The sequence below is a fragment of the Heloderma suspectum genome, chromosome 2, assembly GCF_057233095.1.
Source record: "Heloderma suspectum isolate Gila_16-S chromosome 2, 16-S_ref, whole genome shotgun sequence".
In the NCBI taxonomy this organism is placed as follows: Eukaryota; Metazoa; Chordata; class Lepidosauria; order Squamata; family Helodermatidae; genus Heloderma; species Heloderma suspectum.
In genome coordinates this window covers 323,764,375-323,786,500 of record NC_139459.1, presented here as the reverse complement: position 1 = coordinate 323,786,500, position 22,126 = coordinate 323,764,375, and the positions used below count along the sequence as shown (strand labels likewise).

The 22,126-nt window shown below is 41.5% G+C and overlaps 1 protein-coding gene across 49 annotated transcripts in view; it reads right to left on the bottom strand.

Annotated features, from left to right (window-relative positions):
- The window catches only part of FOXP1 (forkhead box P1), a 724,900-nt gene that overhangs the window by 73,103 nt on the left and 629,671 nt on the right, over window positions 1-22,126 (bottom strand). For all 49 annotated transcript variants that reach the window (XM_084840386.1, XM_084840360.1, XM_084840382.1 and 46 more), the window contains one exon: window positions 2,989-3,093. In XM_084840386.1, the coding sequence (XP_084696512.1) occupies window positions 2,989-3,093 (105 nt within the window). The remainder of the gene's footprint in view (window positions 1-2,988; window positions 3,094-22,126) is intronic.

The window sequence follows — 22,126 nt, the reverse complement described above, 5'->3', positions numbered from 1 at the left end:
GGAAGGAAGGAAGGGCGGGCGGGCGGGCGGACGGATGGACGCCAAGTGGCTCCTCTGTAGGGCATTCCTTCCCTCCCCTATTATATAGCATAAAATATGTTTTTGAGATAGAACATACAAAGTCTGCCTATTCTGTTTTCTACAGCAAAGAATGAGGCCATTTTATCACAGCAGTAAAAATTGGCTTGTTTTTGTTTTTATGTTACCGGAGTATTCTGGGCAATGCAAGGTGCGTTGCTTTCATTAGATTTAGCAGAATCACCTGCTGACTGCAGTTAGCTCTAACTGACGGTACGGTTTCATGGCTACCAGTGTCTGATTGTCTAGGGGCAGGGGAGAAGCAATCCAGCAAAACCTTGTGCAGAACTGCAACTTATTTTGAAAAGAAAAAGGGAAATTAATATGTACAGTAGACTATGTATCTGCTAATACCAATGAGTTATCCTATTAGCTTTGGGCAAAAGACAACTGGGATTGTTATTTGCACAGTATTTATCTTTAAAATCAAAGACTCTGTAGTGTCCCTATCCTTGGGAACAAACACTACAGAATGAGCATAGAAGTGGGTCAAAGCCCCCATTTCTGATTTACTAGTGGTTATATTCCTTTCTTGGAAGCAAAACCCCTAAGAATAATAATTTAGGTCTCATACTCCCTCGCCTGTCCGAATCTCTGAATGGTATTCAGAGTCTGTATGAATCCATATGAATATTCTTGTAATTTTATTACAAGGACTTTTGGATATCAAATCAAATCTAACTAACAGCTGCAGCTGTTACATTAAAAAAGAGAAAGAAGGATGAGGACACTGTGCTGAAGTTTCAAACTTCTTGCATCAGGGAGAGTTGAGCGCATTATAAAAGGAAGGCCCCTTTGAAGAGAGCTTTATGCCCTCTGTATGGCAATGAGATGAGTGCAAATGTAATAGGTTAATGTAGCTAGCATGTGGTAGGCAGAGAGGTCAAAAGACAACATGCCATCAGTTGTTGACAATGTCCAATAGGCTACACAACAAGGCACACGGAACAGCAAATCTGCATTATTCCCTCTCCCTGTGGCAATACCCAATGACCAGATTCTACAGAAACCAGTCATGCTGATTAATACTTCCTTTGTAAGCAGAAAAACCAGTAAAGCAATATTCAGTGTGAGTTGGTATGTGACTTCGGTAAATAACAAAAAGGAGTCCCAAACCTGTCAAACCAGACTGTCTCACTTGAACTGAAACAGTTCTGCACATGCATCCCTTCAAAAACTGTAGCGGGCTCAGCATTTCCATGTATACTATGACAGAGCTCTAGACCAGGGAAGCAATGTGAACTGGCAACACACAGGTCAGACTCCACAGCAGACTTGTAAATATGGGAGCCTGAAACGGCAATTTTGAGTCATGGGGTGAAAAGATAGTTCTGAGTTGAGTCAGCTAGACAGTACTAGGAATAGCTAACAAAATCTGCTCATGCACTTAATTACTTACTTATTCATTTACAATATTTGTATACCATTCCATATCTAAAACAGATTTCAAAGTGGTGAACATAAAAGATAAAATAGTAAAATAATAAAGATTAAAACACCATATTAAAATTATGATTTTTAAAAACAGAATGCCAATAGAATCGTATCTGGTCAGTTAAAGAATGCCTCTTGGAACAGTGCTATTTTCAGGAGGCACTGGAAGCAACCCAGTGTTGGTCGAGGGGCAGGGAGTTCCAAAGAAAGGGGGCCACCACACTGAAGGCTCTTCTCCAATCGGGCCATAGGAGCATGCCCACCAGGAGCATGCCTTCGGATGACCTCAGTGACCGGGCAGGCTGGTAAAGGAGAATCCTGTTCTCTCAGGAATCCTGGTCCCAAGTTGTTTAGGACTTAAGGTGCTACAACCTTAAATCTGGCCCGGTAGTGAATTTCCCAATAAAGAAATTTCCTCTGTGTGTGTGTGTGTACTTAATTCTCCAAGGAGCTGCAGGGCCAGAAGCAAGCGAATTGTCCCCTATGAATTAAAAGTAACATGGAGATACGGATATGTATGTATGAATTATTTCTATAATCCTTTATAAAGTGTGTGATGGGAAGCGCACATTTACTGCCCCACCTTGAACATGGAACAAGATCACACATGTTAACCATATTACAATGTTAAGTCCAATGTGTTTATATGAAGCATGCCCAGAGGCATACAAGGGGGATGGAATGGTCGTAATCCTGCTCCTCTGTCATGCATAAATTCTACATCCTCTGAGGCAAGTACCTATGAAACTAGTTACAAAAGGAATGCTGCAGGATACCAAAAGTTGAATGCTTAACATTTCAATGGTAAATACAAAAATAGAATACTTGTAGGGCTAGTACAATCTATACTATTCTTATGTGCTGGGATCCCTGTATATATAGTACCAACTAGCCAGTAAGGCAACTTCTATACAGCAGGAAAAACTGTTTTCATTGGCAGCAGGGAGAGGACTGCTCAAACTACAGGAGCTCAATTAATATAATGAGAATTTAATTTTAGTAGTGTTGACTTTGCTCATTTCTTATATATTTGACACAAATTAATTTTGCATGAAATTTTGTCAACTCTACATTCAATAAAAACAGGCAAAAATTACATAATCAGTTAAATAAAAATGTTAAATTATGACTTTGTTGCTTACACTTCTATGTTAGACTCAAGGTTTGGGAAAAACATATGTAATAAAATGATGGTTGGCAGAGCACTGTCATGAAAATCCAAACACTACTGGATGTGATCCACACATGCAGCAGAGCTGAACCCAATCGTTATTGACCTCAGACTTTGTTGAATGAGGTCCTCCGGCAGTCATACGTAAATGTCCTTCTGTACCGAGGACAATGGGACTCACACATTATGTGTATTTACAATGGACACTTTTGAAGGGAAGACATTGACAGCAGGAGGTATTTAAGCTCATCCTAAAGCAGAATCATGCTTAATGAAATACATGAAATACCAAAAAATATTCTTACTTTAGAAAAGACTGGAAATCTTCGCATACTGCTTCACAGCCTGGCCATTTGCATACTCCATGCCCATAAAGTGGATGGCTATGAGAGTGCTCTTCGTGGGATAAACTGAAAGAATGAGGGGGAAAAAAGTGGGAAAGCATTATAATGCGATGCTTTGAATGAATTTACCTTGCTGTGGCGCTGAAAGCAAAACATACAGGTATAATACATATAGAAAATGAAATACCCAGGAATGAACAAATAATTTGTCTCATGAAGCCCTCTTTTGAGCTTTACAACAGAACAGTCACAAGCCTTGCAGGGTTTGTAGCAGGCAGGTTGTATTTGTCTGATTAATTAATTAGAAGTTTGTGAAGAACTGAAATAAACATAGGAAGTGAACGTTGGGAATATTTAGCAGTATAGTTTGATGTCCTACTTGATACATAAATTGTTTGAACACTGCATTATTTACAGCATCCACTGTACTTGCATTTTAAATAATTTTTAGGATTAGATGCCCAAAATTACTACGTAATAAAAAACAAAGCTATACCTCAGTGTTGCTGCATCTTTAACACTATAGTGACAGACTAGTATCTTTTTTCTTGTCCTAATGCCTTCTTTGTAGCTTTTTTCATTCTTCATACTATAAAATTCATTATAACAAGGAACTTAACAAAAGAATGTTGTTTCAGTTGGTCAGAAGGCATAATTAACCTTTATGTTTTGCAGCAACATCACTGTTTTTGTACAACCCCAAATACCATTTAATAACAAACAAAATGTGTGTGCGTGCGTGTGTGTGTGTGGATCCTTCTGAACAAGAAAGAGTTAAGCCTGTAGCAGGATTCCAATCAATACGTAATGATTTGGCTGCACTGATCCAAGTCATGAGATGCTTTGATCCAGGCCATGTGGTGCTCAGGGAAATGTATCTGTTACATTAACTGATGAACCATGTTTTGAAATATCTTTACTCAACTTCTTCATGAAAATTTCTTAAGCAAAGAAATTATTTTTCTGACAATTTCCATAACCTTAATGACTTTTATAAATATAAAATGTCTGAGTTCCACTGAATACTGCACCTTTATGCCCACATTCATATTAACACTTAATAAAAGCTTTCTGGAAAAAAATGTGCATGTTACAAGCTTCAAAACAAAAAGATGTAAAATAATAGCCATGCATGAGGCTGGAAGCAGAAGCTGGAAATCCTGTTTTTTTCTCTCATATTCAACACATATGAATGTGTTACAATTCAGTATAGACGGTTATTGCATTATTACCCCCAGGGAACAAAATTGGCAATTTTATATGTTTTACTGGGCCGAATTCTGCTGGAAGTTTACTTATTTGTATGCCGACACGCAACAGTCCAATAAATATAAGCCTTATATATTTTGCATTTCTTATTGAAATACAAATGTGAGATATGCAATTGAAAGTTGTTTGAAATAAAATCTTCCATAGGAAAAGAATGCCACAGTACATATTTGAAATAGGTAGAAAGATACATCTATTATTTTTCAAATGCAGAGGTTAATCAAGATGTAGGAAATTAATGTAGTTTGCATTGATCCTAGATCACTCTCCAAATGCTGCAACATACATTAATTTTTTGATAGTGAATATGAGCCTGTTTCAAGAAAGCTGGTATCTGAAGTGGTACACTGGCTATGTTATCAACGTTTACATTCCAGTAATAGGCTATCCCTGAATGATTGCAGAAGCATATTTGCCTGCAATGTTGGTGTAAAACAGTGCTGTGACACTGTTTTATTTGTGGTTACTGGACTGCCAAAATTAGTGGAGTGATCCACCCAGATATCAGACACAGGTTGGCATAGGTTTGAGATATCAGTCTTGCTTTACGATGCTTCCTCAAATGTGTAAAGTTTAAATCCCAACCCCTCTTCACACACACACACACAATCCCACAGCAGTTGCAGAAAGTAAAAATAGAAAATCTTTATGTTACTATTGTTATCCTTTATTTTATGTACTAATACAGCACCATCAATAAGCACGGCAGTTCACAAAGTACAAAAAGAGAGGTCCCTACCCCAAAAGGCTAACAGTCTAGAATTTGATACAGACGATACAATGGAAGGAGGGGAGGGAAATAAAAGGCTGGATAAAAGGGGAAGAATACGCGGCTCTTGCAGTCACGCCTACTCAGGTTTACTTACAGTGGGGTATGGGGACAACCATGTATTCTGGTAACTTTGGAGTTTTGAAAAAAACATTCTGATAGGCTCAGCGTGGTATAGTGGAAAGACTGCCAGACCTGGAGGAGGAAGAGCAGGATTCAAATCCCCACTCTGCCATGAAACTGAGTGGTCTTGGGCCAGTCACAACTATTCAGCTTTATCAACTTCATAGTACCGTTGCGAGAATAAATGTGAAATGCAGAAAGCTGGGTTGTTGCCCAGAGCCCCCTGGAAGGGTGGAGCGTGTGTTTATATATGCATTCGTGTGTGTGTGTATGTGTGTGTGTGTGTGTGTATGTATACACATATTGTATACTTTGGTTATTGTGCAGTCAGGGCTGACACAAGCTTTCTTGCTGCTTGAATCAAGACACAACTTGTGCCGCCGCAACAGCTGCCATGTTGCTGACCTCCTTCTCGCTGCTGTGCCCCACCCTGCCCTGCTTACCTTTGCTGCCACACTGTGCAAATGGAGAAAGCGGGCTCCTGTGGGATCTGGCAAGACCTGACCAAGAACCTGCAGGAACTCACGAGCCCACTTTTTCCAGCCACACAGGTCTTGCTGACAGCCCCGCCAGCTGCTCTCTTGCAGCGTCAAATGCTGTGCTGGGAGAGTGGCTGGCGGGGCTCTCTGGGGCACCTGCTGGAGGAGGCAGCAGACCCTCCTGGCACAATTCGCCACTTCTCCAGCGTCACTGCCTGATATGGGTGCATGAGCCTGCAGAATGGTATGGCTGACCCTGTGTGCAGTATAGAAACAAAATAAATGAAATGAAATGTAATACACATAGAACAGTATTACTTATATTATTTTGGCTTTTGCAGAGATGGCATGAAGCAGGATGAGGTAAGGTATAAGAAAAATAATAAAAAAAGTAGTCACAGGCTGCATCTGATGAGTGTCTTGAAGTAGCAACATACTATCTCAAAGAAAATTAAAAACAAAACAAAATACCCACTACAGAAGTGGCTATCTGAAAAGAAATAAAAGAGGGTCGTTGAGTCAACCACCTCTGCGCTTTCAACGAGCAGATATAAATAAGTGCACAAGAGCCCTAACAAGCTGTATTGTATGGTCGGTCGGTCCGTCTCTCTCTCATGGCAGTCTTAATATCAAAATATGAATCAGTTAAAGTCATGTATGACAACACTTGTTTGTGAATATTCCCATGAAGTGAATAAAAGCATCTTTCAAGAAATTGTTTTTTCCTCTTAGCAGTAGGCTAAGTTAGAGAAATAATGTGCCAGTTTAAAAATAATAGAGAGACTAGGAGCTTACAATACCACCAATTTACTTACTCAGTAAACTATTCAGCTTCATACTAAAGGCAGAAGGTCCATCTGAGGACAAGTTTCACTAGGGGGCATTTACAACTGATGTTATATCCCACCCAGCTGTTCCTAAAATGGAATGATTTAAGACTGTTGTCTTGTTATCAACTGATTGTGCAGTCTTGAACAGGTGAAAAACCAGGCACTGATGTTAACAGTCTGTTAGGATCAATGGAAGATTCGTAGCTATGTCAGTGTTTTTTGTTTCCATGTCTGGAAGACTTATCAACATTTTTCTGTCACAACCACAAAAGCACAAAAATCACACGAAGTACAATAAAAGGACAAAGTGTCCATGTGTTCTATAGGGGCACCAACTTGTAAATACCACAACATTGCCAGTGCAAACCACAGATCTCCTAATCCATCTTTTAAAATATCCTTAATAAAGACTAATAGTGTTAAGCAATTTTATGAAAACATCCCCCGAGACCTATATATGGTGTATATAGAATTTTACACAGCTGTGATCATGCTATGAATCACGGACCCTGCTTTTTCGTATGGAATTTGGTGGCTTTTGCAGAAACCTATTAATCTTCAATTTCATTTACATTTGTATGTTTTTAAAAGCTGCATAATTTACACGTCCTAGATAAAACTGGAAGAAAAAAAATCCCATTCTACTTATAAATATGCATAAAAAAATAGAACAAATTAATAGGATCTTTCTGGATAGTCTGTACAATTGAAAAGGTTTGGACTTCAGAAAAACTATGTTTTATGTTTCTTGAACAACTGCTGTAAAGCACTGGTCATGTCTTTTCCTATCCAGAAGGAAAATCCAAGTTAAAAATAAAAACAAAACCAATATTCTCACGTATTTATATAACTTGGGGAGGGGGGCATGGGAATGGGAAAGGGAGGCAAGAGAATTGAAGAATTATGAACAGTTATCAGAACTCCTGAGTTAAAAATTAAGAGAGCTGGCAATAACTAGACGCAGAGCTACAAGCTTTACACTTATCACAAATAGGAACCCGCTATAATATACTCTGCATCGTATTATACCAATGATGCATAGAAAGAAACACCATGGAAACTGATCAATATATTGGGAACTGGCATGTTTTGGTCTTTTAGAGTTGATTTATACTCCACATATAGTAAGTTTGCTGTGTGCCCAATACATGTCTCTGAGGCAACACCATAAAATGAGAAGGGGAGATACACGTTTCAGTGTAAGGGGATCTGTGATAAATTTGTGTCAGGAAACCACACTTGGGCTGCAGCACTTTGCCATGTGACAACATGCTTAAAAACATGAGTGTCCTCTTTACACTTTTATGGCCTTCCAGGAGATAAACATAGCAAGGTTGGTTGCATAAAGTTTTTTTTTCTAAAAAAGCTGTTTGTTTCTATCAAAACATATTGGAGGACCTCCACTACCCAAAGAGGACCTTCTATTAGACAGGTATACAGGAAGTGAGATGCCCACACAAAATGGAGATTTTGAAGAGCCTCTAGAGAAAGCAAAATATTACAGTTATAGAGGAAGTCTAATGAACAGAGAACTGAATGTGAGGTTACAGTACAGATTGTTCAAGGCAAACATGCTGTTTGAGCAAGATCATTTTCACTCTAATAAATGGAGAAAACACACACACATGCTTTTGAGATGCAAAAAGCAGTCAGCCACCTAGCCTCCTGTGCTGTATAAATGGGGAAGGAGTGGCAGTACATTTAGTGCTCTGGTTTCTGGCCCAATCAATACCTGGGAGGGACTCTCATCTACGCTGGAGGGGGGAGATATCTCTGTATAGGAACCTGTGATATCTGCATAGGAACCTGTGAGTAGGTTCCTATACAGAGATGCAATTTTAGGTTAGGGTGGGGGGTATGTCTGATGTTGGTGCAATGGTTGATTTTGATGTCAGTACAATGATTGAGAAGCATTTACATGCAATGGTATACACATTTCTTCCTACGTATCTCTGGGTAAGAAAACAGTCATATGCTAAACAGTCCTCAATCTCTAAAGAAAATGATTTTCATACTGAGGCAACTACTCTCTATGTGCCATATCCAGGCAGTAAGGGTATATATATATGTGTGTGCGCGTGCATGCGCGAGCACACGTGTGCATGCATGTGCACAATTAATGGCCTAGAAATTGCTGTATGACATAAGAGTTGGACTCTTCGCTATTCTGGGCTCAAGCTCTTTTGAAGATTTAGAGGTTAGCACTATCCTCCTGAATGGATGAATGTAGGGTTACCAGGAGTCAGGGAAAATCCTTGAGTATGCATGCAATATGATCTCAGTTATTCTTCCTGGTCAGCAGGCAAGTCTGTGTTCTTTGCCAAATGAAACTTCTGAACAGCGTCCCAAGGCCAGCCCTACATGGAATGCATTATAGCAGCCTAACCTTGAGGTCACTGAAGGCATGACTATTCAAGTATTCACACAATGCTTGCAGCATAGCTATACATTTCTTTACTAAAACTGTGTTATAAGTGCACTTCTGCTCTGAAATGACTCAAGGAGATGCTATTGTTAGGTACTGTACCATCTTTACTGAATGTCAATGACTTACGGAGTATGTACTCATTTATAAAGTATAAAAAGATACATGCTTCCCTCTTCGGTAGCTAGTACAGAATTAAAACAACCCTAAACGTTGTTCTTAACAGTTTCGGTGACTGAAGGTGGTGTTTTATGCCGAAACATTACGCAACTTAAAATCTGTTTGTTTAAATAATAATAATAATAATAATAATAATAATAATAATAAACAACTGGATGTGCTATTGCTGGTCATTTGTTTTGTAATGGAGTGCTATGTTACATGAATTGCATCACCTACATATCGATTTGTGTCAATACAAATACTGTCTAAAATCATAGAGGACAAGTTATACTTGTAGACACATCCTTACAATGTCACTACCACCTTCAGATTACACTAATACAATCCTAAGGTCTCAAAGATGGTTGCATTGGTACAACCATGAATGGATGTAGAAGTATGGTCAGAATTTTACAGTATTCTCCTCTTGATACAAATGAACCCAAAGCTTTTTCACACACTAGGTTTGTTTGCACAACATGACAGCCCATGAGGCTGTGGTGGATGCGGCTGCCATTTTGAATATGCAACCTCTACTCAAGAATTGTCATGTCATGAGAACCTGGCGAGTATGGGTTAAACAACCCTCATATAACCCATGCTCGGCGGGTTTACACAACATGACAACTTCCAAGTGGGGGTTGCATATGCAAATGACACCCATGGGGGCCATGGCTCATCATGGTTAAATAACCCATGATGTGTCTCAGCGTGTTGTCTGAACCTAATCATGGAGAAAAAGTATGTTACTGGAAACACTTTCAAAGATAATTTGTCAGTACACTAAGGCAGCATACTGAAAAGTTGCAGTGAAGAAGTCCCCTTGTCTTCAAGAATACTTCACCAGACTGAGTGATGAGACGATCATACCCTTCATATTTTAAGATCTTGCAGCAGTGAATTGAATATTCCTAACCTACTAGCCAAGTAGAAACCAAGTGGATGATGATAGTAGATGTGCACATAGGACCTATGCCAGTGCCTGGATGACTCGGTGCTCTGCACTAATACTAAAAATGACTGGAGACAACAAGGTGGTTGCTACTGGAACGCATACTTTATTTCTCCAGTTCTTCCTCCCTTTCTCTCTCCAGAATAATTTTCATGCCAGGTGGTGGGTCTTAGAAGTATTCCTAGTCTTAGCCTGCTGATGAGCACAGGATGCAGGAGAGTTTACTGGCTGCATGAGTTTTTCAGGAGTTAGTGTAGGGAACAACAACAACACAATGGCATTACAAAAACTAGAAACTGAGTGCTCACAGCACAAGACTGAAATCCACTGCACCTACAACATCTGTGGCCCAGGAGGGGGATACAAGGTCTTCTGAGTCTTCATGAGGGACAAAAAACATTTTAAGAGTGCACTTGGATGTGGGAGATTAAATGTATCAGGGATTTGAACATACTTTGGGATAATGCTGAACAGGAACTGTTGCAGGCTCACTTCAAGGAACCAAGACTACAATGCATTGTCCATTGGGGATATGGTAGACATTACTGGGGCATTTCACTGCAGTTTTGAATCTGATATGAACAGTGGAGTCATGATGGACCACAGCTGTCTGGTACATGCCCACGTGTTTGTGACTATCATCATCCCTTCAACTGTTCTATTCACTGCTTGGATGTGCTAAGCATAGAAGAAACAGTCACATAACAGTGTGTAGTAATCCAAAATATTGGTTACTAGGAGGTTTTGAATGGCCAGTAAGAACAGTCACAAAATTATGAAGGCTGTGCTAAGCTTCAGTACTGTCAGTTTGACTGCAGAGCCTCAGTTACTGTATTATTTGAAACAGTTTAAAGACAGCAAGCTTGAGCAATCTGCAAATGAAGAAAGGGAGCCATGCTCTGTACGCCTATCATTCACTCTTCGTTGAAATGCATTCCTTTCTTGCCCATTATCCTCATCATCTCATTTTCTTTCCTTTTTCTGGTTTTAAAATCATGTTTAATTAGAGGATTTCACATAACATCAGGGTATCATATTTGTGCAGAGACCCCGCCATTGGAATGATGGTAATTTAAGTCCAACAGTGCTTGTCAGCTTTGTTCTTCTTAAGAGGCTGAGCCCATTGTTATTATTGGCGTACACTATTTAGGTGGACAACATTTACTTATGAAGTTTGAAAGAGAAGCCATAAATAAGCTTTGTCCGCTTCTAGAATGACCACTGCATTGTCCCTATTGGATGTCATCTACTAAGTTCAGTGTCAATATATACTGCCAGTTTCTTAGGGCTAAGATCTCACTGAGATTAACACAGTTCACAGCACTGCAGTCTTCAATGTTCTGTGTCTGCACAACTTAGAACTTAAAAACATATGCCAAGAGAAGTGCAACACAGAAATGGAAGAAGGTCAAATGTCAAATAAAAGAATATGAAGTCCTACTGCAATTGGGATTTTGCCCTTAAGGATAAGTAAGTACGTCACATGGGCTAAGTGACTCAAATAATATATGTCACTTCACTAAAAGAAAGAGGATTCAACCCTTGCTAGCTCCTAAATAACACATCATCATCGTCATCTCCACCACCACCAAGCTAATTTCTGCCTCATTGATTTCAATGGGACTTAAACACAGCAAAGTGTCTCTGGAATGAGGCCTCTAATTCTTAACGGCAATGCTATAATATTTCTGGATTAATAAAATTGTATGATAAATACATTTATAAAATTATATGAGATGCTCTGTTTCTGGAGATACCTAGCATGAACCTGTATTTCTATGCCTGGGCTGTAATTGGTGAACGTTGGAATCAAAGGCACAAAAGAAAAAAAAATACAGTGCGGGAAGAAATTCAGAGTTTGGCCATTAAATAAATGGAAAGACTAGGGTAAGAGGAAGAAAAACAAACCCCAAGGAAATAATTGGAAGCAGCAATGACAGGCAAGTCTGTCTTCATTTTGCAATTGTGCTAGAATCTGGCACAGAGTAAGAAGTTCAGCATCATAAGGATCTCAGCTTTCAATTTCATTTTTAAAAAAAACAGAAACATGTTCCTAGCCCTCATGGCTGTAAATACTGGCTTGAAAATATAATAGCAATACAGGATGAATCTCAGATGTAGGAAGGTGTATTTGCGACTGAACAAAATGGTGGTCAGGGGGTATGTCTTAGTGCCCTGCAAAGGTCCTTGCCAGACTACTAAAATCAGAATAAATTAAGTAAAATAAGAATATCTGTAAATTTCCATTATTTATATTAGCTGCTGTATTTGACTTTTCATGGAACATAATTAGTTGAGGCAGAATTCTGTTTTTGTTTCAGTCAGATTATGCAGAGTTGTTGTTCAGTTGTTCAGTCATGTCCGACTCTTCGTGACCCCGTGGACCATAGCATGCCAGGCCTTCCTGTCCTGCGCTCTCTCCCGGAGTGTGCTCAAGTTCATATTCATTGCCACGGTGATGCTATCTAGCCATCTCATCCTCTGCCATCCCCTTCTCCTTTTGCCTTCAATCTTTCCCAGCATCAGGGTCTTTTCCAGGGAGTTTTATCTTTGCATTAGGTGGCCAAAATATCTGAGCTTCAGCTTCAGTATCTGTCCTTCCAATGAGCACTCAGGGTTGATTTCCTTTAGGATTGACTGATTTGACCCTCCTTGCAGTCCAGGGAACTCGTAAGAGTCTTCTCCAGCACCACAGTTTGAAAGCATCGATTCTTCGGCACTCAGCCTTCCTTATAGTCCAGCTCTCACAGCCATACATTACTGGGAAAACCATAGCTTTGATTAGACGGACCTTTGGCGGCAAGGTGATGTCTCTGCTTCTCACTATGCTGTCTAGGTTTGCCATAGCTTTCCTCCCAAGGAGCAAGCGTCTTTTAATTTCATGGCTACAGTCACTGTCTGCGGTGATCTTGGAGCCCAAGAAAATAAAATCTGTCACTGCTTCCATTTCTTCCCCTTCTATATGCCAGGGAGTGATGGGGCCAGATGCCATTAGCTTAGGTTTTTTTTAATGTTGAGTCTCAAACCAGCTTTTGCACTCTCCACTTTCACCCTCAACAAGAGACTCTTTAGATCCTCTTCGCTTTCTGCCATTAGGGTGGTATCGTCTGCATATTGGAGGTTGTTGATAATTCTCCCGGCAATCTTAATTCCGACCTGTGATTCATCCAACCCGGCGTTTCTCATGATGTACTCTGCATATAAATTAAATAAGCAGGGCAACAATATACAGCCTTCTCGTACTCCTTTCCCAATTTTGAACCAATCAGTTGTTCCATGTCCAGTTCTTACTGTTGCTTCTTGTCCCTCGTACAGGTTTCTCAAGAGACAGGTAAGGGGGTCTGGTACTCCCATCTCTTTAAGAATTTGCCACAGTTTGTTGTGATCCACACAATCAAAGGCTTTAGCGTAGTCAATGCTGCAGCAATAGACTTTTTTTGGAATTCTCTCGCTTTCTCTATGATCCAGTGAATGTTGGCGATTTGATCTCTAGTTCCTCTGCCTCTTCGAAACCCAGCTTGTATTTCCGGTAGTTCTCAGTTCACATACTGCTGAAGCCTAGCTTGTAGGATTTTGAGCATCACCTTGCTGGCATGTGAAATAAGTGCAATTGTACGGTAGTTTGAACACTCTTTGGCATTGCCCTTCTTTGGAATTGGAATGTAAACTGACCTTTTCCAGTCTTGTGGCCATTGTTAAGTGTTCCAAATTTGTTGGCATATTGAGTGCAGCACTTTAACTGCATCATCTTTTAGGATCTTAAATAGCTCAGCTGGAATACTGTCATCTCCGCTAGCTTTGTTGTTACTAATGCTTCCTAAGGCCTACTTGACTTCACTCTCGAGGTTGTCCGGCTCAAGTTCAGTGACTGCACTATCATGGCTATCAGGGACATTCAGATCTTTCCTGTATAGTTCTTCTGTGTATTCTTGCCACCTCTTCTTCATCTCATCTGCTTCTGTTAGGTCCCTGCCTTCTTTGTCCTTTATCATGCCTGTCTTTGCACAAAACGTTCCCTTTTTGGGAACATCTTTTTGAAAATCTCCTATTTTCTTGAAGAGATCTCTAGTCTTTCCCATTCTATTGTTTCCTTCGATTTCTTTGCATTGTTCATTTAAGAAGGCCTTCTTGTCTCTCTTTGTTATTCTCTGGAAATGTGCATTCAGTTGGGTATATCTTCCCCCTTCTCCCTTGCTTTTCGCTTCCCTTCTTTCCTCAGCTACTTGTAAACCCTCATCAGACAGCCACTTGGCTTTCTTGCATGTCTTTTTCTTTGGGATGGATTTCGTTGCTGCCTCCTGAACAATGTTACGGACCTCCGTCCATAGTTCCTCAGGCACTCTGTCTATCAGGTCTAATCCCTTAAATCTATTCCTCATCTCCACTTTATATTCATAAGGGATATGATTTAGGTCATACCTGAATGGTTTCGTGGTTTTCCCGACGTTCTTCAATTTAAGCCGAAATTTTGCAACAAGAAGCTCATGATCTGAGCCACAGTCAGCTCCAGGTCTTGTTTTTACTGACAGTATAGTGCTTCTCCATCTTTGGCTGCAAAGGACATAATCAATCTGATTTCGATACTGACCATCTGGTGATGTCCATGTGTAGAGCTGCCTCTTGTGCTGTTGGACAAGAGTGTTTGCTATGATCAGCGTATTCTCTTGGCAAAACTCTATTAGCCTTTGTCCTGCTTCATTTTGTACACCAAGGTCATGCTTGCCTGTTATCCCGGTGATTCCTTGACTTCCTACTTTGGCATTCCAATCCCCTATGATGAAGAGGACACCTTTTTTTGGTGTTAGTTCTAGAAGGTGTTGGACATCTTCACAGAACCGATCAACCTCAGCTTCTTTGGCATCAGTGGTTGGGGCATAGACTTGAATTACTGTGATGTTGAATGGTTTGCCTTGGATTCATACTGAAATCATTCTATCGTTTTTGGGATTGTACCCCGGTACTGCTTTTGCCACCCTTTTCTTGACTATGAGTGCTACTCCATTTCTTCTAAGGGATTCTTGCCCACAGTAGTAGATACAATGGTCACCTGAATTAAATTCACCCATGCTTGTCCATTTTAGTTCGCTGATTCCCAAGATGTCGATGTTCAATCTTGCCATCTCATGTTTGACCACCTCCAGCTTACCTTGATTCATTGATCTGACATTCCAGGTTCCTAAACAATGTTGTTCTTTACAGCATCGGACTTTCTTTTCACCACCAGACACATCCACAGCTGAGTGTCCTTTCGGCTTTGACCCAGCCGCTTCACTCTTTCTGGTGCTACTTGGAAATTCCCTCTGCTCTTCCCCAGTAGTATATTGGACACCTTCCGACCTGAGGGGCTCATCTTCCGGCGTCATCTCTTTTAGCCTTGTGATACGTTCCATGGGGTTTTCTTGGCAAGAATACTGGAGTGGGTTGCCATTTCCTTCTCCAGTGGACCACATTTTGTCAGAACTCTCCACCATGACCTGTCCGTCTTGGGTGGCCCTGCAAGGCATAGCTTATGGCTTCACTGAGTTATGCAAGCCCCTTCGCCACAACAAGGCAGTGATCCATGAAGGGGATTATGCAGAGACTTGGTGTTAATTAAGTGATCCGGGGAGTGATCTGGAAGTCGGGGGTATATCCACCCCCCCCTTGTCATGGTCAGATCACTATCTGGTGACGTTGGACTTCTCGGTTCCACAACCCCTCCGCAGGGGTGGAGGACCCATTAAAATGGTCCGCCCCAGGCGTCTTATGGATCCAAATGGATTCCTGAACGCGCTTGGGGATTCTCTGGGGCATGCCAACGGCCACTCGGTCGAGACCCTGGTGGGTGGCTGGAATGCCGCAATCACTGGGGCATTAGATCAGGTGGCTCCGAAACGCCCTCTCCCCCTGAACAGGGCTCGGACTGCACCATGGTTCAATCTGTGATTACGAGCTCTGAAACAGGAGATGAGACGGCTAGAGCACCGGTGGCGGAAGTCTCGCTCCAAAGACGATCAGACACGGGCTAGAGATGTATCTTCAGCCTATCACGTGGCGGTGAAGGCAGCAAAAAAGGAATATTATGCTGCCTCTATCGCGTCTGTAGAGTGCTGTCCCAGGAGGCTGTTCCAAGTGGTCCGGAGCCTGGTTGGTCCTGTGGCTCCTGAATCACTGGAGCATTCTAAGGCCTCCTGTGAGGCCTTGGCAAGGCACTTTGCAGATAAAATTGATCAGATTAGGTGTGTTACTCTGCACGCTGTGGATACAGTTAGTAAGAGGCGGCCTGTGGCAAACCGGTTTTGTGGGATCGGTTCCAGCTTCTTCCTCCTGATGAAGTGGACAAGGTGCTTTCATCTGTAAGGCTGACCACCTGCTTACTTGATCCTTGCCCATCTTGGCTCATTATGGGCTGCAGAGAGAGACTGGGTGAGGGGATCAGGGCGGTGGTGAACGCCTCCCTTGAGGAGGGAGTGATGCCATCAGCCCTCAAGGAGGCAGTGATAAGACCGCTCTTAAAGAAGCCCTCCTTGGATCCTCAAGTTCTGAACAACTTTCGCCCAGTCTCAAATCTGCCATTTTTGGGCAAGGTGATTGAGCGGGTGGTGGCGATGCAGTTGAAGGCACACTTGGAAGAAACTGATTATCTAGACCCATTTCAGTCGGGCTTCAGGCTTGGGCATGGGACAGAAACGGCCTTGGTCGCCTTGGTAGATGATATGAGGAGAGCTCTGGATGGGGGTGAATGCTCCTTCCTTGTTCTCCTTGACGTCTCAGCAGCTTTTGATACTGTTGACCACAGTATCCTCCTGGACCGCCTGGAAGGGTTGGGCATTGGAGACACCGTATTATGGTGGTTCCAGTCCTTCCTCTCCGGCAGGTACCAGAGGGTAGCACTGGGAGAGGAGGTTTCGGACCCGTGGCCACTCAGTTGTGGGGTGCCACAGGGTTCCATCCTCTCCCCGATGCTATTTAATATCTATGTGAAGCCGCTAGGGGCTATCATCAGGAGGTTTGGGGTGCGGTGTCATCAATATGCGGATGACACGCAGCTCTACCTCTCGTTCAAATCTTCACCAAGGTTGGCCGTAGAATCCCTGTCCAAATGTCTGGAGACGGTGAGTGGCTGGATGGGGAGGAATAAGCTGAAGCTAAACCCTGGCAAGACCGAGATACTTTTGGTGGGAGACAAGAGGAGGCTGGGGGATTTTGACTTGGTGTTGAATGGGGTACGGCTACCCTTGAAAGACCAGGTCCGCAGCCTGGGGGTCATTTTAGACTCCCAGCTGTCCATGGAGGCTCAGGTGTCAGCTGTGAGCCGGACAGCGCTGTATCAACTCCATCTGATACGGCGGCTGCGCCCCTTCCTTCCCGACCATCTGCTCCCATCGGTAGTACATGCCCTGGTCTCCTCTCGTTTAGACTACTGTAATGCGCTCTACGTGGGGTTACCCTTGAAGACGGTTCGGAAGCTGCAGCTGGTACAGAACGCGGCGGCTTACCTGATTAAAGGCAGCCACCGGCGAGATCACATCACTCCAGTGCTGAAGGAGTTGCACTGGTTACCAGTTGTTTTCCGGGCCAAATTCAAGGTGTTGGTTTTGACCTTTAAAACCCTATATGGTTCCGGCCCAGCCTATCTTAAGGAGCACCTCCAGCAGCACCAGACAGGCCGCTTAACAAGATCAGCCTCGGATGGCCTTCTCTCTGTCCCATCAGCCAGGACAGCTAGACTGGTGGGGACGAGGGAGAGGGCCTTTTCTGTGGTGGCCCCCACTCTGTGGAACTCCCTCCCTAGGGAACTCCGCCATGCCTCCTCTTTAATGAGCTTCCGTCGTGCATTAAAAACGTGGTTGTTCAGGCAGGCATTTGGGGTGTGTTAGGGTATTTTAGAAAATGTTTTTATTGTAGAATTTTATTGTTTTAAACTGTTTTATTGTACACTGTACATCGCCCAGAGTGGCTTGGTGACCAGCCAGATGGGCGATTAATAAATTTAATAATAAATAAATAAATAAATAGCTTTGTTCTATTAAAATCACACATAGCAATCTGGAAATCGCTACAAAGTCTGAATCCAAGCTATAGCTCACCCCTCTCCAAACATTGGGAGGGCCTCACCTCATTTCAGGAGCTGTCCTCACACAATTCCCAAACCAACACATCTCCAAGGTAGACATTTCTTCACCATGTTTTCCTTCACATATGTACCTGGTCAACCTGCACATGTTCTATGCTCTTCCTTTTCTGAACTCAGCACAGTATAAGGAATTAAAATAGTATTTCTCTTTTCATGCATGCAGGTTCATCACTTGAGGCTTTTATGTGTGCATGGATCATATTGCCTCACATCATTTTGAACATTCAGCTTCTAATCATCAAGTGTACAGTAATCCAGTGTAGAGGAATCGAGTAATCATGTGCATATAACATGCACATGATCTAAACTGAAGAAACATGTATAAGAAAACTGGCCGATCTGATCACTGATTTCAGCATAGACTGCTTTCAGCTTTACTCAACAGTGTGTGCCAGCCAACCAAAAACGGACACACCAACAACTGAGGGCCAAACAACATGTGATATTAAATACAGCATTTGGTGTTGCATGTCTTTAAAAAACAACAACTATAAAAACAGCTGCTGGGAAATGCCATCAGGACTATGTCTGGGGAAGAGGTTTTCACCCTTTCTTCCTGTGCTGCAGTCCCAAGAAAAATCACATCCCCGAAGTTGTTATTTGGCATGGAAGGTAATTTTCCACTGGTGCCAATAGAAGCTTCCCTCCTATATTAAATAGCAGCTTTAGGTGGGTGGTGATTAGGGGTCCAGCAGCTACTATTTACAATTTTGTTTTGAAAGATATATGCAACTCCAAACTACACATTTAATGTCACATGTTCCCTCTTCCCTCCACATCCCTTTCTCTTGTGTCTTGTGTCTCTTTAGATTGTACGTTTGCAGGCAAGGACCATCTTGTTTAACTGATTGTTTGTAAACTGTTCCAGAAGCCTTTTTGGCTGAGAAGTGGGATAAAAATACTTTAAATAAATAAAATAAATATAGTTTGGCCCTGAAAGCAACACAGGAAAACTGGACAGTCAGGGACAAACTAAACATTCTCCTAATCATGCTTTGTATAGCTATGCGTGATAGTTTTCCTTACTCCTGTGAAAACACATGAGGCCCCAATTCGGATAGGGATCATGGCGGTCTGGAAGGGGGGTAAACTTTCCCCCACCTGTTTTTGCCCTGAAATTCCACCCAACATGGACCGGGGCGGGGGGGGGGAGAAAAGCCTCCAGTGACTCCAACCGAGACTTCTTTCGTGGGGTGAATTTTGGGGGAAAAATAGGTGGGGAGGAAGTTTAAACCCCTTCCCGGAGCGCCATGGTCCCAATCTGAATTAGGGCCACATGTCCTTACACAAGAGTAAGGAAAACTATCACACACAGCTACAGAATGCATGATTTGCAAAACATTTAGTCTGTCCCTCAGTTAGTCCAAGGAAACTACAACAGAGTGTGTATTAGAATAATTATTAGTTCTCAGTATCAAAAGGGTATTTCTTCAAATGTGATGCCAAAGTCTCCATTCTAACAGATCTCTGTGCTGTTTAAGAGAGGAGTCCATCAACTACTTTAAATTCCAACACCAATTTTGGGTGTGGATTCCACTGTCCATTTAATTGTTCCCCCACCCCCGATCACTTCAATTTTTATTTCAATTTGATACCTAGACACATAGAATGCAGAACACATTAGAAATATTTGACAGGCAGAATTTAAGATCCAGCATTTTCTAGCCATCTCACTGCTAACTAATGAGAATAATTTCTCCTTCCTTCTCTTTTTTAACGTCTCTTCATGTACTTACATACCATCATCATAGCCTCCCCATAGCCTCTATTTTCCTAGGCTCTAGATATTTAATTCCCTTTAATCTTAGCTCATAGCCTATTCCCTTCAAACCCTTTATCATTCTAGCTGTTCACTCCAGTATTTGTATCAGTATTTTTTTTAATCCTTCCTTAAGGTTTGTTCTCAGCACCCTAACTGGCATCACTGGTATTCAGTGTTTTATAATGGGAAGAACAACTTTTAAAATGTACAAGAAGCTGATTAATATAACATTAGCCTTGTTAAAAACATGGCACTGTAATTTCTCATCTTCCCTTCTCACACAATTGCTTTTTCCAAGCTGATGTTTCATTTTATACATGTATTTTGATTTTCAACTTCCTATCAGAACCACACTCTACTTATCCTTGTTAAATCTCATTTTATTCCTCGCTGCATAATTCTCTAATTTATTCAGACAAAGTTGGATTGATTCAGTATCTTAGGATCACTTTATTCTAATTACACTAACATTTTGCCTATTTTTCTCACTGATCTTTAACACAGAAATGCCTTATGCTCTTGAATATATGATTCATTTTGAGGACAAAAAAAAGCAAAACTGGCCCTAGTTCAATATGATTCTTTTAAAAAGGGAAAAAGCATATGCCTAAGTTTAAGTAAATGAGTAAACCCATTTACTTCTGTGGTGTACATATGCCTCAGGTTAAGCAACTGTTTGTGTATCGTATTGAACTGAAGAACTGCACAAAATTGTGATCTAGATGAGATTTTCTACTGCAGTTTAAATGCAAGGCCCAATCCTGCCACCTCACAAAAGCAGCAGCAACTACCAAAGCTGCCAACTAACAACGCAGCAGCAGAAAATATAAAAACGCCCTTATGCATATGCACTGAGAAGTCAAATGGGATGGGGGGAATCCATAAAGCGCAGCCATTGTACAAAGTTCATTCTCCCTTAGATAGTTTTCATGCAACAGTCCCATCCAAGTCCCATTTGAAAAGAATGGAACTTGTGCAGCAGGAATGCTTGGTGAACTGTACCCATAAGTAAACAGAAATTACCTATATTGTTCTGTTTGCAGTAGTCTTACCATTTTCCTACAGCAGCAATCACATCAACAGAGGAAACAGCCCCCTTTTCTCATTTTGCATTCCTCCCACAAAGTGATCAGTCCTTGTTCCCCACCCTTCCTAACTGCAACACCCAAAGAGTAAGGAGAAAATTTATTGCAAAGCGACTCCATCCAAGCAGGTTTGTGACATGCTTTCCTTCATTTGCACATTATAAAAAGCAATCAAATTCCATAGGACACAAGACTTTCTGTTTCCCCAGGAAAACCAGCTGAATCACACAGGTAGTGTAAATATCATATGCTATTGCAGGTGCTATGCTTTCTATTTGTTTGTGTTTATCCAAACAGCATAACAAATAATCACACAAAAGTAGAACAACATTTGGCACGATAATGGTAATATGGGATACAGAAGCTACCATACACTTTTGCTGTTCTGTAAATTTTAAAAACCTTTTCTTAAACCGCCCCCCCCCAGCAAAATCCTTCATTTTTGTCATTAAGAAATCCCTTTGACTATGTGTTTCTTCTGTTTCATAGTTGGATCTATGCTGCACCCCACCAAGATATAATCTAGAGGTATGTGGAAATCACAATCGGATTCAAAGTTGAACATAAGGAAGAGAAGAAAAACCTCTACAAAACTTCTTCTCTCACCTTTCATTATGAAAACAAAGTCAGAGTTTGTCCTGGAATTATAAAGGTACCTATCTGGAATTAAATACCACTAATTTCAGCACAACTTCCACAGAGGCACAACTGGGATGCTGCCATCTTTTGGATCACAGGCAATTGCAGTGATGGAATGACGCAGCCCTGACTCTCTGATAATGGCATCAGCCATCTCTGACTTTTGGTTGTGTTTGCCTTTATACATTGAGGTGCGTGGGAGACACATATCCGTGTAAAACCTACGCCAGATGTGAACACACAAGATGCAGAGATATAGAAAAGTACTTTAATTTTCTGGGCGCTACTGGGCTTTAAAATAACTTAACTTACAGCCTATATGACGTGATGGGGGTAACCACTTTAATAATTTCCAGGTCAGCGTCATTCATGTATAAAGCGGGGAATCGGGGTTCTAATTTAAATATAAAAGGCTGGCATGGATAAGAGAAGCTGAACACTGCTCCCTCCCCTGCCTATCCTGCCCACAGTCCATCACTACAGGTAAT